The 18,055-nt window shown below is 32.4% G+C and overlaps 1 protein-coding gene across 1 annotated transcript; it reads right to left on the bottom strand.

The window, feature by feature from the left end:
* Window positions 1-143: 143 nt before the first annotated feature.
* On the bottom strand, window positions 144-4,049 carry LOC113752184 (transcription factor MYB119-like). The gene is made up of 3 exons (XM_027296316.1): window positions 3,616-4,049; window positions 3,326-3,452; window positions 144-1,049 (listed from the first exon to the last, which is right to left on the bottom strand). Exons 1-3 carry the CDS (start codon window positions 4,047-4,049, stop codon window positions 144-146), a joined length of 1,467 nt encoding a protein of 488 aa, XP_027152117.1.
* Between the last annotated feature and the right edge of the window lie 14,006 nt (window positions 4,050-18,055).

Genomic DNA, 18,055 nt, shown 5'->3' with positions numbered 1-18,055 from the left:
GCAAATTGTCCGGAATATGCCAAGCTAGAGGTGTTCAAATTTTGGTTCTGCATTAACGATGAAAAGCTTGTAAAACTCCAAAAGTCCTTTGAGACACTGAAATCTAAGCATCGTCTTCACTAAGACAATGTGAGAACACAAAGTTATTTAGCAGCATTCTTGTGAGCAAATTGTGAATTTGAGACCATCTCTATCAAGTCCACCTCCTTTCCAACTGAAGGGTTAGCTTGATCCATTATCAGTGTTTCCATGCTCATTTTGCTAGGGTCAGGAGGAGCAGTTATCGCATTGCTTCCATCCAATATACGAGGGAGATAGAGGTCCAAGTACATACTGGCAGATTGATTATTCTCTTGATCACCTAAATAAGGTTTGGTCGGCATGTTTGGTTCGGCATAAGATGGAAAAATCCCATAATCCCAATTTCCACCAAAACTCTGATTATCACCACTAGAGCTGTTGTATCCAAAAGGATTGAATGAAATATAACACTTGTTCTTCCGATCAATCCCAGTGTCTAGAGGAGCCTTTCTATTATCATTTTCACCAAATGATGAGGCATTGAGATTATTACTTCCAAATAAATTTTGCATGAATTTCATCTCATCATCATAAGACTGTTGAGTCATATAGAATGAAGAATCATCACAGGTGGACTGACATACCTCTGGATAAGGCAGATTGAAATCAGGTGATATGGGGTCCTCTGATACAACAGAATTGGGCGGGGTCGGGTGGGTGGTTGCACTGTTGGCTGGTGTCACGGTGGTGGATCTGAGGTCTGCGCTGTTAGTTAAGAAATTATTATTGGAACAAGTACTTTTGATATATTCTTGCAAAATAGTTGATTGATTTCTCCCATTTTGTGCCCCCTCGGGTTTCTTGACCCTTCTCTTTGAATTTTGCCTTCTTTTTGTGGCATTCCAATGATTCTTTATGGAGTTTTCAGTCCTTCCCGGAATTCTTTTGGCAATTTCTGCCCATCTGTTCCCAACCTGCATATGAGCTTCCACCAAGAGTCTCTCTTCCTCCAGACTCCAAGTGTCTTTCTGAAATAGGATTAATATTTATGAACAGCAAAGATTGAACATTAGAAAACTTTCCAGTACGAATGTAGAAATATTATGAGGAAAAAAGTAATATTGCATTCAAGAAAGAAAATTTCTAACAATAACTTTTACTTGGTTGTACACCAAAAAACTTTCATAACACATGATTCCACTGTCAGAAAAAGAATTTCTAGTGTTACATGAAAAATGGACTCAAACAATAGGAGAAGGGTGGTGAATATGACAAAATGTAGCAAAAATATATGGCTCACTTATTGGTGAAAATTAAGAAAACCCAAAAAAATGATGGTAGAAATATATATATAAAGGGTAAATTAAATTTATCTCACCTCTAGTTTCTACAAAAGTTACACACCTCCCTTCTTGATTTCAAATAACAAGGACCTCCCTCTAGATTGCTATACAATATCAATCACTTACCCTGTGTTAACTAGATGATGGAAGTATTTTTAATTTTTAGACGAGATGATGGAAGTTAGTTAGTCTTGCCAATAGTATCATCCTACATCCCAAAATGCCCTCATGTTGACATCTTATATTCTTTTTCCATAAAATTGAAAAAGATGGCAAGGAGTTTTTTTTTTAAATTGAAAAAGATGGCAAGGAGTTTTTTTCCCATAAAATTGAAAAAGGCAGCATGATACACATCTGAACATATTTACACTTTCATTTTCATATTAAATGTAAATCTTTTAAAACTACAAATATTTATTTATACTTCAAATTTGAGATTGGAATATTTGTACTGATGTTGTACAAAATTCATAGTTGCATGTAGTGTACAAATAAATTATACCAACTAAACTTGTGTGAATAAATTATACCAACTAAATTTACTAATCACATATACACGCAAACTCATAAGTTCCAAGTTCATGCAAAACCCATATGAATAAAATTCATGTTTTAAAATTAGCGCAGGAACAATTTTTTTGGTAATTAAGAAAAAAACTTTTGTCAATTCTTTAAGGCCAGAAATGCAAAATGATATTGTTGTTAACAATCTAAACACTTGGTTCTCTCTGCACTTGGAGATCTCCATATTGACAAGCAAAATTAGTTCCTTCCTCAGATGTTAACTCTACCTTGCATATTAAATAATAAACATGGGATGTATGCTAGCAAGTACAAAAATAACCCAGCTTTATATCGAAAATTTGCATGTTTACAATATTCATTAGGTTCCTGATTTCTAAATGCACAACTCCAAATGTTTTTAGACTTCAAACTAAAAGAAGAAATTATTAAACGATTTTCAAATTAAAAACCCCCTTGTCTAGAAGCACAACATATAGCCTTCCTTACCTTTTAATTGAAAGACTGAGGCATCAATTACCAGAATTATGATGACTATTTTTTTCGTCTTTTGGTCTTCAATTTTTTGGAGCAAGCCCTTGTTTGCCAGTTGCGGAGAAAATTTCCCCCCCCCCACAATTCTTTTTTTTTTTTTTTTGGAGAATTGGCAAGCTATTAAAAAAGGGTAACAAAAGGATATAAATGTAAACTGTGAGCCATAGTGAAGGACAGTTGATGGAAAATCTTGACAATTGAGGACTTTGTTATTTCACAATCAACAAGGGAGGTGCGTGACTTTTGTAAAATCTAGAAGGAAGATCATTGTAATTCACCCTAAAAAAAAAATCATATTTCAGAGTCAAATGATGCTATCTCCATAGATTGAAAGAAAAAAAAAAAAAAAAAGAAAAGCAAAAATCTAGGGGCACTAACAACTCACCATATGCGTGTGATCATAATCTCCAAACAAAACCCTAAGCTGTAATGTTGATGATGATTTTGGTACATACCAAATATGAAGGAGAGATGATAAAGATTTCAAAAATGTCCAGAAAATGAACAAATAATACACTTGTTTTGGAAACTTCACTAATCAAAATTCTGATATGTATATCTACTTATAAGGAAATTGGGAGAAAATTATATTTCTGACCCAAAAAAAGCAGAAAAATTAAAATTTGGGGTTTTTCTTATAGAAACTTCAGAAAATATTTAGCACTGAATCTGCTGTGAATCCAAGTTCTTAGATTCATTACTATTTCTTATCAGAAGATTTTGAACCTTACTTCATAAGGCGAGGGCCAAGAATGGAAAATAAACAATCAGATCATGTGAAAAAAACAACAACGGATCAAAATAATATTGAATATCATGGAAAATCATATATTAACTAACAAGTGACAAAAGATGGGTCTAAAAAATAATAAAGAAGTTACAAAAGATGGCAAATTAGAAAAAACCTTGATATCAGGGCGCAAATGATTATGCCATCTCTCCCGGCACTGCTTACCGGCTCTTCCCACCATTTTCTCAGCAATTTGAGCCCATTTCTTCACTCCAAAATGCTTCACCAGCCTTTTCAATGTGCTGCATAACAAAAAAAAAAAAAGGGAAACCAAAAAATTAACCAACACTTTTGACATCAAACTAATTTTGCATGTCACAAATAAGATAAAGATCCATGGAAAAAGAATAGATAAAAGTAGCAATAACAACAGAAGAGACTAATAGGGAATTCTGTGACTTTTACTTGTCTTCCTCTTCAGTCCACTGGCCTTTGATTAAAGCTACAGAAGGACCACTTTTTCCTCTCCTTCCTACTCTCCTGCAAACTCTTGGTTCCAAATCTTCTTCCTCTCCAAAGCCACTGTTGAGATTCATTTCTTGACTCAAGATTGGAGTACTTTCTTCATTGAAAAAATCTCCATTGACAAAACTACTTGTGTCATGAGGAGGAGGTAGAATAGTTGGCCGTGGGAATAGCCCTTCTCCTTCTCTTGCATGGCTATGGATTGCACCACCACTTGTTGAAGAGGAAACAAAATCAAAATTCACTGGAACAAGGTTTCCTTTGTTCTTGAAATTGGCAAGAATTTCAGGTTGACAAAAATGGCTCTGACCCAATAAAAATTTATCTATGGCTGTGAGGGTTGGCTTTGGCTTAAGAAAAGAAACTTCTTCCATGACTTTTCACCTTTCCCCTTGCTCTTGGTTTTATGTTTCCTGTGTCTTAGTTGTTTGTTATGGGAAAAAAGTTGGTTAATGCTTGAGGTAAAATTAAGGTGAGGAGGAAATGATTATTACGTGAGATGTAATATTGGTATGTGGAAGGATACCGGGGTTTTTATTCATATTAGTCTAAAGGAATTTATTAGGTGTATAATTAAGCAATTAAGCCCAAGGAGTTTATTAGGTGTATAATTATGCAATTAAGCTGCCACATTTAATTATTTCCTTAGTGTTTGCTTTGCCTAGCACCTTTCATGCTATTACCATATGTGTTCGGCAAATTTCAACTCACCGTCTTGACCCAAAAGATTTAGGTAGTCTATTAATGACCAACACGTGTATTTAGACACAACCAAGCGAAGAAGAAACATGAATAATTTTTGGGAAAATGACCTGTTTCATCCTTCATATTTCGCAAAAATATTTTTTTCGTCCCTTACTTTTAAAATAAAGCAAATTCATCCCTGACATTTAAAAATTTAAGTTATTACATCCCTGAACCTAATTTTCAATCTGAATCAAACCATTCAATAGCCCAGTAATAAATTTTGGAAATAGAATTGATAGATCACTCGGTCAATTTCATCATATTCACATGACATTTATTAAACCAAAAAAATAAAAATTATAACATAAAAGGCCATTCTTTGTCTTGGAATAGTGGGATTTTTTTTTTTGTAAATCTTTTCATACATCGTTAGTATATCCGCTTGCGAATCTAGATGTGTATCATAAATATAAAATTTAGTGTTTAAATTTAAATTGAAATGATATGGTGGTACATAAAATCGTCAGTGTATACAATGATAATGTAGGAAAGATTAATCTTTCTTTTTTATGTTATATTTTTTCTTTTTTCTTTTTTGATTCATTAAATTTTACATGAATTTCAAGTTGAGTTAACCAAATGATCTACCAATTACACTCTCAAAATTTGTAATCAGGTTGATTGGTGGTTTGATTCAGATTGAAATTTGGGTTCAGGGATGTAAGAACTTCAGTTTTTAAATGTCAAGGATGAAATTGCTTCGTTTTAAAAGTGAGGGACGAAAAGAATATTTTTGTGAAATGTGAAGGATGAAACCGATCATTTTCCCATAATTTTTAAACAAGGGGGAAATAGAAATGCAGTTTTTTCTGTCATATAAATTATCCTTGACCACGGGTGATTGAAAAGCAAAATGAAATTGCATTTCCTTCTCCTTTTCCGTATTGCCTAATTCAGTACAAAATGGACTGCTTATCCAAAATGATCATTGTCTAATGATGAATTTTATTTCTTATTATGGATATACATAAAAAGAAAGAAAAGAATATAATTCCCGTTCTTCCTTTTCTTTTTTCTTGTTGAAAGTAATCTCTGTTTCTCCAATATCATACTTTAATTTATATATCAAACTGCTCCAATAAAATTTATATATTAATTATATAAATTATTCTTGACCATTGGTGATTGAAAAGCAAAATGAAATTGCGTTTCCTTCTCTTTTTCCCTATTGCCTAATTTAGAACAAAATGAACCGCTTATCCAGAAAGATCATTGTCTAACGATGTATTTTATGTCTTATTATGTATATACATAAAAAAGAAAAGAATATAGTTCTGTTCTTCTTTTTCTTTTTCTTTTTGAAAGCAATCTCTGCTCTTCGAATGTCACACTTTAATTTGGCTAAATTACTTCTTTCCTAATCATGAAACTTTAAAAGAGTATAACTATCACGTTCTTGGATCTATAAATTCTATTACATTTTAAGTAGCAACTTCTAACGTGATAAAATGATTGAAAATATTCTTAGTAGTATATCAAGGACAAATATCTATAAAAAAAAAATGACAAAAATCCATCCCCTAGATAGAGAGAATCTTCGCCTATGTACTCGAAAAAGTGTACTCATTCTTACTTATTCTTTTTGAGTTCTAGAATTCTTTCAATACTTTCGAAAAGATAAAAGGAATAAAATTTTTTTAGCATTATGTTGTATTTATTGACAAAGTTGTGTCAATATTCTCTTGATGATAAATATGAATGGTTGCTATTACATATCATTTACAACACTAAAATGTGTGAATGCTAGTATATTCTGAATTGATTAAAGCAAAAAGAAAAACCAATATGCTCTTATCTTGAATAAAATTTACTTTCCATAATAGTGTCTTTCCTCATGTGCTGAATAATACATATTTCTACTTTTTATGGATAATTATTGAATTTTATTCTTACGAACACAATTTAAAGAATGAGTATTATCCGACATGTGTTGATCCAATATTTAAAGATTTCCTTCTAAATTATTTTCCATGTTTGCGGATTGTCTTTTGTAACCTATAGTTTTGGAACCAAAAAAAAAAAAAATTGCCTATGATTTACACACCAATTGAAGTTGTTGTCAACAATGAACATTTCAAATTATTATATATTTTGGCTATATGAAGCAATATTCTTCCACTTACTTGACCTATACTCATGCTATGCATCAATAAGTAATTTGATATAATATTGTGTTTAATGAAGTCTCCAATCTTGAGCCGCAAATATAAATGGTTAATTTGAATATTAGACACGGGCAAAATGGTTAGAGAATGATAAAAAGTATAAGAATGTGAGCCACTAAAAGTTGCTTTATAATAGTCCATCAAGCTTCCAAGTGATTGAAAAAATACAAAACTAGAAGGTTTAAGAACGTAGCTGCAAGATATTTTTTACCTAAACTCAATCCCATTTAGGAACATGGAATTTTGTAAAAATGCAACACATGATAAATTATTAAAATATATATTTTCACGTCACAGAATCAATAGGTTAATTGTCTAAAGGAAACTAAGTTAAAAGGACAATTATTTGCCATGTCATCATTTAACTAAGGGTTATTATCACTTTACCCCCTTAAATAATATCACTACTATTAATTTATCCTCCAATATTATATTTTAGTCACTTTACCCCCATAGGTGATATAACTCAACATGTTAACAATTTTAGACAAAATACTCTTTTATTTTGTAGCATTACTACATTGTTATTATCACTTTATCCCTTTAAATTATATTGATACAGTCACTTTATTCCTTAATATTATTTTCTAAGCATTTTACCCCATCGTTAATCTAACTAGTATGTTGAAAATTTTTTTAATAGGTTTATACTTTTTTATATATAATTAAAAGTAAAAAAGTTGGAATGGTTGTTCTTTCTTCTTTTTTTTTCAATCTGAGAGTCCAAAAAACATAAAAGTAAAAGAGTTTTTTCAAATTTCTTTTTTCACACTTATTAATACTAGAAAAAGAATAAGAGAAAAGAGAGAAGGAGATAGAAAATTCAATTTTACAAAGAAAGAAAATAATATTATCGTATTAATTTAACATCGTTGGAATTAGGATTGAAATTAGATAGGAAACAGAAAAGTAAAATAATTTTAAAATAATAAAAATATTGAAATCTTTCTTATTTGTATTTTTTGAAGAAAAAAATTGAGCTCTCTCTCTCTCTCTCTCTAGCTCTCCCTCTATTTTTCTATATTTTCAACATTAATAAGATTGTCAAGAAGAAAGAAATTAATACTTGACATTTTTTTCTTGATACTAAAAAAGAGAAAAACCACTCTAAATTTTTTATTGTTTTTATTATATAAAGAGAAGGGTACCTTTTTTTTAAGTTTTTAACTTGTTAAGTCGACTTAATGGCAGGATAAATTGCCTAAAAAATAACTTAGGGTGTAAACTGATAATAAGGGCATAATTTATGAGGGTAAAGTGAAAATAATTTTAAGGATTAAATATGTCTTTTCACTTAAATTAATAAACTCTATTAAATTTGACCATTAGTTTTACGAGTAAAATGACTAAAATGTAATATTAAGAAAACAATTGATATTAATACCAAACATTAAGAGGGTAAAGTGATAATAATCCTTTAACTAACACCACAAAATACAAGAAAGGGAATGATAGAAACATTGGACTGATGTCTTATGGAAAGCACGAATAAATAAATGCCTTCACGGGAGTGGTCCAGCGGTAAGTGGGCTCTTAAGCACTCTTGTGGTTCTGGTTCGAATCTTACCCTGGACTTGAACCCTCGTGGCTCGCTCCGGGTCGCTGCATGGGGCCGTGATGCACTCCTCCTATTTGGTGTGCCGACTTGGGTCCTAAGGATTCGAGTCATGCATGTTCCGGATTAAAAAAAAAAAAACACGAATAATTTGTCAAATTTACTGAACAGTCATCTATCCAACAGGGCTCAGGCTTCCTCGGGTCTTGGGGTCTTAATCTCGCCCCAGCCCAAGATGGACTGGATCAGCACCAAAACAAAAGGGGAAAGATCGATATATAAAAATTGACATGTTTTCTGCTTAGAGAGAAAACAAGAGAATTAACAAAAATAAAGTATTTTCTGCTGCAAAAATAAAATAAAAGAATGGCCCTTGAATGCTTGTATGGCTCTATTTTGATAACTTTTAAATGTTACTGAAAACTTCTTCTTCTATTTACATTATTCATTCAAAAATAGGATCAAGTGATCCCTTAAAAGTAAACCACATATAAGGTGGGTATATCACCAAAAAATCGAGGCTTTTTTTTTTCTCATTATCCAACATTCATCAATATCATGCACTATCAAAGTCATAAACAATTAGATTGTCGAGGAACTCAATAAATCTAAAGTAACTTAACATTATATTTATCGTATAGTGTTTGAGTTGCTTTGAGTCGCTTGTATTGTGTTTCCTGGTTCCATTTTTGTTTACTTTTCTTTGGTTATGCATAGTGCAGATTGCTTCTGCTTGTAACTATTCCTTGCCATATTAATCAAAGTTATTATTTTGCCCAAAAAATCTAATGTTAAGAAAATCCTGCCAAGATCATTTGCAATTCTTTCTTTAACTTCCCTTTTTCCGTAAATTTATCTCCGTCTCATTAAGAATATTAAAAATTTTTTAAATGATTTGTCTCAAAATCTATATCACTTACCAAACAGAAAATATAATTTGGAATAATTACTGTAGCCTATTTGTTTGGATAGTGTATTATTTGAAATATTATTTGGAATAATTACTGTAGCACTTTTTGTGATGTGATGTATGTGAGATAAAAAGGTAATTGGGAATATAAAAAGGTAGATTGGAAAATGTGTTTGTGATGCAAGCAAAATATTATTTGAAATAATTGAGGTATCCAAACACTCTATTGTAATATAGATTTTCACTGTCTAATTGGCAAGGCCAAAAATAAATCTTAAAGTCAATTTAATGGGCCTTATCTAAACTACTTAAAGCCGCGAAGCCTGATGAACAGTTGATTGTGCCGGTTTCGCTGTGGTTTCGCAGTTGATTTCGTCCTTTTTGGTCCTTTCAAAGCTTCCGTGTAGCCCCTTTGGCTGCTGGTACCTTTTTGCTCATTACTGCTTTTGTTCCCTTCTTCCAATTGTGCCCTTGTCCTGGTTTCTTTGTAATTTTATGCTCAATTTTGTCCTTTTGTTTGCTGTCCATCCTTCGGCTGCTGCAATTGTTATCGAACAGTTTTGTCCTTTTGTTTCTTGTGCATCTTCCGCTGCTGCAAACTACTGTTATCTAACTTTATTGACAAAAATATATTAATTTATCGATTTGATTTATTAACTTCCTTCTTTAACTTTCTCCTTCTTCAAAATATAATTTCCTCTGCTCTTTTATATTTATTAACTTTCTCCAAAATATATATATTAGCAAAGATATTGATTTTCTAAAAAATATACAAATCAATAAAAATTCTGTGTGCATCCGAACAATATAAATTCTATGTGTTACATTATCTATTCATTGATTTTGAATGAGATATTAATTCATCAATAAATAAATTGCTTCATGATTAAATAAATATTTATTCATATATGCTATTCAATCAAACATTATTAATTTTCGATATCAATGAACTAACGAACTCTTCAAAATTGTGTTATCTTTAAATTTTAGAATCTTATTAATTCCCAAAAAAATTGAGTAAGATATTGATTGATCAATAAATAAATTGCTTCATGATTAAATAAATATTTTTTCATATATGCTATTCAATCAAGCATTATTAATTTTCGATATCAATAAACTAACGGACTCTTTGAAATTGTGTTATCTTTAAATTTTAGAATCTTATTAATTCCCAAAAAATTAATGCAAGTACTATTCTTTCCAGCAACATTTATTTACAAATCAATCGATCTAATACTCATAGAATACAAAAATGATTATTCGATTAATAAATACAAATATATGATTTCTTAATTTCTAATATCACATTGTTAAAAATCTTTAATTTATATATGTTGCTTCGATATCACATTGTTAATTTATATACAAGAAACAAGATACACACATTGAATAATAAAGATGTTGCTTCGATGATATTCTCTCTTAATTATTGTTTCTTTACTTTTGTTTGTTGCAGTTGTGCAGCTGCTACCTTCCATTCCCTAATGCAGACGCGAATGTTTTGGGCTATCCAAATCTATATATATTCTTGCATCCTATTTGTGTGCCTTTATATAGATATATATATATTCATTTTCTCCAAAATATATATGTCGACAAAAATAATGATTTTTTAGAAAATATATATATCGACAGAAATTTTGTGTGTATCTAATAAATATAAATCAATTGTGCCACTTTGTATTAGCTTCCATTAATACGACCAATTGTTTTTAAAAATATAGGATAATTTCCCTCTATTTCAAAAATGTAACTTCCATAATATTTGTTAACTACTAAATTATTAATTTAAAGCTTTTGCATTTTCAAGACTATTTTTCTAGACTAAAAAAATATTAAATATCAAAAAATTACGTAGGTCACTAAAAATCCTATGTATATCTAATACATACTAACGAATAAAAATTCTATATGTATCTAATTAATATATATAAATCGATTATGGTGTTTTGTATTGATGCAGATCAATGAAAATTATACTCCCTCCGTCCCACTTTGATAGTCCTGTTTTCCTTTTTCATCTGTCCCAAATTGTAGTCCACTTTCCAATTAAAGAATGTAGTTATATTTTAATTTTCCTAAAATACCCTTATTCAATGTAAGTTGTTGTTACTATAAACCTACCTCATATAATAAGAGTTGATTCTTTTTTTACCATCAATTCAAATTCCCATAAAGTTGTACTCTAATTAATGTGAGGATATTTTAGAAAAATAGTTACCTAAATTGATTGTTTCAAAAAAGTTAACTACTTTTTCTTAAACTGTGTGAAAAAAAAACCAGGACTATCAAAGTGGGACGGAGGGAGTATAATAAGTGTTATTTATGTGAAATAATTATAATTTTGACACTATTTCTATGTTTATAATTTTCTGTCCTTCTTTATATTTATCCACTTATTTATTAACTCACTTATTTATTAACTTTGTCAAAAAGTGTGTGTATTGAAAAAAATATTAAATATCAAAAAATTACGTAGGTCACTAAAAATTCTTTGTATATCTAATACATACTAACGAATAAAAATTCTATATGTATCTAATCAATATATATAAATCGATTATACTGTTTTGTATTAATGCAGATCAATGAAAATTATGTGTGTTTAACCTATATCTAATATATATAAATTAATAATACTGCCTTGTATTAACATATCATAAGTGTTATTTATATCAAATAATTATAATCTTGAGACTATTTCTATATTTATAATTTTCTTTCCTTCTTTATATTTATCCGCTTATTTATTAATTCGCTTATTTATTAATTTTGTTGAAAGTGTGTATATTGACAAAAAAATATTAACTATTAAAAAAATACACAAATCGCTAAAATTGCTATGCACATCTAATACATAAAATAGCCTTCTTTTTATGTTTTTTCGCTTATTTATTAATTTTCTCCAAAATATATATTAGCAAAAATATTAAATATGAAAAAAATGCAAATTCCTAAAAATCCTAGGTACATCTAATATATGCAAATGAATAAAAATTCTATGTGTATCCAATCAGTATATATAAATCAATTATGTTGTTTCCTATTAATACAAATCAATGAAAATCATATGTACTTAACATGTATCTAATGTATATAAATTTAATTAATTTTCTCCAAAATATATATTAGCAAAAATATTAAATATGAAAAAATATGCAAATCGCTAAAAATTCTACGTGCATCTAATATATGCAAATGAATACAAATTCTATGTGTATCCAGTCAAATATATAAATTGATTATGCTATTTCGTATTAATACAAATGAATGAAAATCATATGTACTTGACATGTATCTAATATATATAAACTTAAAAAAAATCAATCCAATATTTATTGATTCAAAAAACAATTATTCGATCAATAAATACAAATATATGATTCTAAATTTATAATTTCAAATTGTTAAAAATCCTTAATTTGTATATATTATATTTATGAATTTATATTCTTCACTATATTTCTTTTCTTTTAGTTTGTCTAATACTAAACTCTTCCATTGTCTAACACGCGATTTTGAATCTTTGGTGAGTTTCATACAAATTACATTCCAATCAATATAATTCATACATTACATTGCTACTCTCATTTCATAATACAACTACATTTTTTCCCTATTTTCTATCTCAGGTACTCATTGGTGATATACCCTCGCATATACAAACAGACAACATAGGAGTCAACAATTGCTATCATGCTAAAACTCGATGGATCTTTCAGCTAGAAGGAATAGAAATAACAAAAGGTTGGTCAATATTCACACAAAAACACTTCTTACATGAAGGAAGTGTCATCCTGTTCACCCTGCTCAATGAAAACAATTATCATTTGCAGCTCATCAGCAGAGACTTTATCCAACAATCATAAGTAAACGTGTCCACTACAGCTTCTTGCACATAGCAATTATATGTTCCCTAAATTTTCTTTATTCTACTTCCACTTATATTTAACAATATAAAAATAAACATATCGAAATTATTTTGAATTATTAATTTATCTCAACTCTTAAAAAATGATTTACATTCCATTAATTTAAATAATATTTACATCCTATTACTCTTAAAAAATTAAATACAAATCACAACAATATTACTATATCTATTTATAAATATATTAATCCAATATATTGTTCCTCTATTTATTATTCCAACCCTACTATCATATAAAACACTCTAAACATTAATTATTAAATAAATCTTACATTACTCTTAAACAGTCAATAATGGCCAGGTCGGCAGAGCTGGGGTCCCGCCCTATGTCTCTTAGGCTCCGACCGCCTCGGCCGTTCGCCATCGCGTTAGGACTTCGGCTTAATTACAGCCTCGGCTAAGGTTTTCCTTTACTTAGCCGAAGTCAATTATGGTGACCAAGACAACCGGAGTTGTGAAACATGACCTCTGACACCTCTGATACCTCTGACATTTCTGGCAAAGCTGCTCTGACACGCGCCGACTGACACAGCTGTCCCGGCGCACCTTTCTGCAGAGTCCATTGAGTCACTTTGATACGCTGACTCTGCCAGATCTCTAGGGACCTGTGCAAGCAGTCCCTCTCTCCTGTCCATCCTCTATAAATACTCAAGACTTCTACTGAGAGGGGGACGGCCAAATTTCTGGTAACATTAGCCATATTGCTCTCCAGCATATTGCTCTTTAAAATACCGAACTAACTTAAGCTTCGGAGTTACACCGGGGACTTTAGTCCCTCTTACAATTTGAGCAGGTGACCTCGTCTGAGTCAACCACCTAGGATCAGAGGTCTTCTCCAGCTCGGGTGATCCACTCCAGCAGGACAAAAACGACCTCTTCAATTGGCGCCGTCTGTGGGAAGCGCGAGAATACCAAAATATGAAGCCTACGCGTTCTAAGAGCAGGAGGGCTCTCACCATTGGTGCTGAGCAAAGCAATGCAGCCCAACCGGAAGATATTTCAGAAGGGCAGGAGCCCCCAAGGACTCAGCCCGCAAACGAAGAGGCCATAACGCGTATGGCCGAGTTTGTAACCGAGAATCCCAACATCTTTGAGGAGTTGGGGAGATATTTAAAGAGGCAAGGCAAGCAGAAGGCTGAGTCCTCTAAAAGAAAATCAGATGGGTCTCCCGAAGGTTCATCTGACGAAGAATCTGATGGAAGGCGCCTAAGCCGAAGTGCCTCAAAGCGGGCACTTTCTAAGGCCACTTCTAAGGTAGCTTCCATGACCAAGGCATTTTCCCGAGGACTCCTAGGCCGACGACCCGAGGAGGAACCTCGGCCCCTGGGAATACCCGGGGTGAATTATATGAGGGCCCCGCCCTTCACTGATGACATTAACGAGGAAAGGCTTCCTCCAAACTTCAAGCTTCCCTCTATACCATCTTATGACGGCCGAGGTGATCCCGAGGATCACATCCACGCCTTCATCTCGGCTTTCCGTTTATATTGCATCCCTGACCCAGTCATATGCCGAGCTTTTCCAGTGTTCCTCCAGGGCACTGCTCGAAAATGGTTCTGGGGATTGGAACCTAGGAGCATCTCCACCCTGGGGGAACTGGTGGAAAGATTCCTCCATCGATTCATCTCCTCCCGACCTACGACCAGGACCTCTGCTTATCTGCTGAATATGCAGCAAAACCCGGGGGAGTCACTTCGGTCGTACGTCCAGAGGTTCCATGAGGAAAGCGTACAAATACCTAACCCCAATGAGCAAGTCACTATTGCTGCATTCACTCATGGGCTTGTATCTGGAGTGTTCAACACGGGGATCCACAAGAAGTATCCCCGCACACTCCACGAACTGTGGTTGAAGGTCGAAAAGGGCATACAGGCCGAGGACCTCAATCGCATGAAGAAAGAAGTCCAAGCTGCTCGCCCAAGGGCCGACCCCCGAAAAGGGAAGGAGCTTGGCCGAGGTGAAGCTGGGACTGGAAGCGGCTTCCAGAGTCCCGGCCGAGATCGTCGTAGTGTGTTCGACAGGATCTCTAAGGGGAAGTCGCCCATCCCAGAGTCCGAACTGACTCCCCTGAACACCTCCCGATCCCGCGTGCTGTCTGTAATGGAACAAAACGACCTCTTCAATTGGCCTAGTGATATTCTTAAGACAAGACCTCAACAGTGGTTAGCGTGTGTTAAATCATTTGGTCGATTTTGACTAATGGAGTCAGGTCAAAAACACGCAGCACTTTTGTGGTTATTATTATCAAGACAAGTAAAATTTAGAAAAGAAAATATCATAAGGAGGCAAAGCAAATGAGACAATCAGCATCCTCAATATTTACAAATTGCACAACTCTAAAAACGTTTTCTACATATAATTTTAAGGGTTTTAAAGGATAATTTCAGAAACCTCCCCTGAGATTTTTAACAATTTCACAAAGCTCCTCTTAATATTTCAAAATTATACATACCTCCCATATTGTTGCAAAAGTACTCTACTACCCTTATATAGGATAATTAATGACTTTTTTTTTGGAAAATTTCAGAAATTCCAAGAAAAATCAAAATCGACTTAGTCTCTCTCTCTCTCTCTCCTTTATACCTTACTCTTTCTTCCATTTCTTTTTTTGCTAAATTCCTACCACCCATTCCTCTTTGCCTAATATTCTTCCCCCAATTCAAGACCAAATTCTAATTATCATCCCTTTCTTGTATTTATCCCCCTCCTTCACTTCTTCTTTTTTTTATCTCTATTCTCATCTCTTTTTTTGCAAATATGATTATGTTCATCCTTTTATCCTTTTAATTCTAAGTGTAATGGTTTGATTTTTCTGTGGCTATTTATTTTATCTAATGTTGGTTGATTATGGGTGATAAAACTTAGTGATGTCAAAACTTAAGAATTTGAGGGATAGATGGGCTTTAGAAATGGGTGATTGAAAAAAAAATAAATGAGGCTGCAAAGAGAGGAAGACGAAAGAGCTGCGCTATTGATTGTTGATGAAATATTAGTTTTGGGTAAAATTTGAGGTCGAGTTTTATCCAGTTTAACATCAAATGATGGATTTAATTGACTTGTGTAGTAAATGTAGGGATTGGGGCTACTGGACATAAATTAGGTTGTAGTGTTTTGAGTGCTAGAATTATTGGAATTTATTTTGATTTAAATTGGGAGGTTTGTTTGGCTTTTTTGGTGGTGTTGCTTGGAAGAAGGCAATAATCATAGTTGAAATTTTTTTCCCAACTTTTATTTTTGGTAGAAAGAGTTTGTTGGGTTTGGTGTTGGAAGAAAGGCAATCAACAAAGCTCTTTTTATTTTTTCTTTTTATCTTTTTGACAAAAAGTGTCGTTTAGGATATTTGAAGAAATTGGTAGCCTATTGGGCCTATTTTGAAGCATAAATAGTGAAGGCAAGGAGGTGAGTATAATTTTTGAAACCTAAGGGAACCTTCCTGAAATTGTTAGAGACCTCAAGGAGGTTTATGAAAAGGATCCCTAATTTTAACACATTAGACTTTGCTGCAATTTTAATGATTGTTCGCATAGTTGTATTTAGAAATTTATATTAAGTCCCTTACCATACAATTGGCTAATTCTTATTATGAGTCCACCTTTTTTTTTTTTTTTTGCTGTTATTATGAGTCCACTTTAGTAGTATCACAACATTTGTAATAATGCCATGCAATTAGACTACAGGCTACGGCATTCTCTGCTGATTACTGATTAGCAGAGAATTAATTCCCATTTTGAGTTACAGAAAGTTTCGTCCATTCTTGTAGGCAAGTAGTACATTTTTCATTCCCTCATTTTTTTTTTTATGTAGCAAATTAGTGATAGTCTCTTTTGGCTTCTCTCTTCTGTTTTGAAGCTATTTGTCAACCTAAGTTTTGGTATCTGGTAGTTGTTATGGGGATAAGAAGTTAATGATTCCACCAATCTTGTTATGTTTTCTTCGTCAGCCGAAAAGTTGCTGTCTTCGTCACAAAATCACTATATATAGCGTCAACTTCTATGACTCATGCATCATGGATCTGCATGCCTCAACAAGCGGAAGCCTCAGTATAATTCTGCTGGTTGATTAACATATTATGTAATGAAGGTGGCATTACTGACTTTCGAGCTTTTTATTTGATACAGAAAAAAATCCCTTTCCTTGATTGCAAAATTCAATTCGGTTAGAATGAACATTAAACAAGTAATCATGAGATCTCTGATTTAATTCTTAAATTTTTTACTTCTTTGCTCCCCTTGTAAGGATTAAAATTTTCCTTAAACAACAACAATAATAGTAGTAGTGAAAGACCCCCTTTCCTTCCTGGATGACAATACTGCAAATTCTTGCACTAAAGTAATTTTTGCCGATGCCTCGAAGGAATTACTTGCTCATAATGGGACCAATCATCTTGGAATCATTAGGCACTATACTATGACTTCTTTGAAAGTGTAGCAACTTAATTACGACTTCTTCAAAACTATAGCTATCGACTGGTCTTTTATGAATTCGTGTAGGAGCTGTCGCAGTAGCAAGGATTCTTAAAAGTTTCACAACTTTGATGGGCCTATACAGATATATCTACCTATCATATATGTATAATAAAGTCGTATCCTCATTTTTATTCCTACCTGGTTTAACGAGACGACAAATAGTTTCCTATGTGGCTTGCTCCTTTTTTGTTTGGATGTATATCAATTTTTATTTTCTATAAGAATTCTTAATATTTGTTTGGGAGTTGAAAAAGGAACTGGGAGTCTTTCAACACATATATGTGAAAGCCGTTTTGTGGCTTTATCTTATAGTAACTGCCTACGTAACTTTGGCTTTGTATTTTATATCGACATTTTTATAAAATTGATTAAATAGTTTATTATTTTTCGATAATTTCCGTTCAACGAATGGGTACAAAACTAGTTATATAAGAAAGAAGTGAGATTGCTGTAGCAGTTTCTATGGGTGACAAGTGGCTTCCATCTTCTTTGACATGTGGCTTGTTAATCCTTTAAGGAGGTCATCTTTATTTTTTTCTTCTTTCTCTTTTGGCTTTCTTTTTTCCCCTCATTTCCGCTTTCCTTTCTGGCAAAAGACAACCA

This window comes from Coffea eugenioides, chromosome 11, assembly GCF_003713205.1.
Source record: "Coffea eugenioides isolate CCC68of chromosome 11, Ceug_1.0, whole genome shotgun sequence".
Taxonomy (NCBI): Eukaryota; Viridiplantae; Streptophyta; class Magnoliopsida; order Gentianales; family Rubiaceae; genus Coffea; species Coffea eugenioides.
The sequence above is the reverse complement of the archived record's forward strand: the minus strand, read 5'-3'. Positions and strand labels throughout refer to the sequence as shown.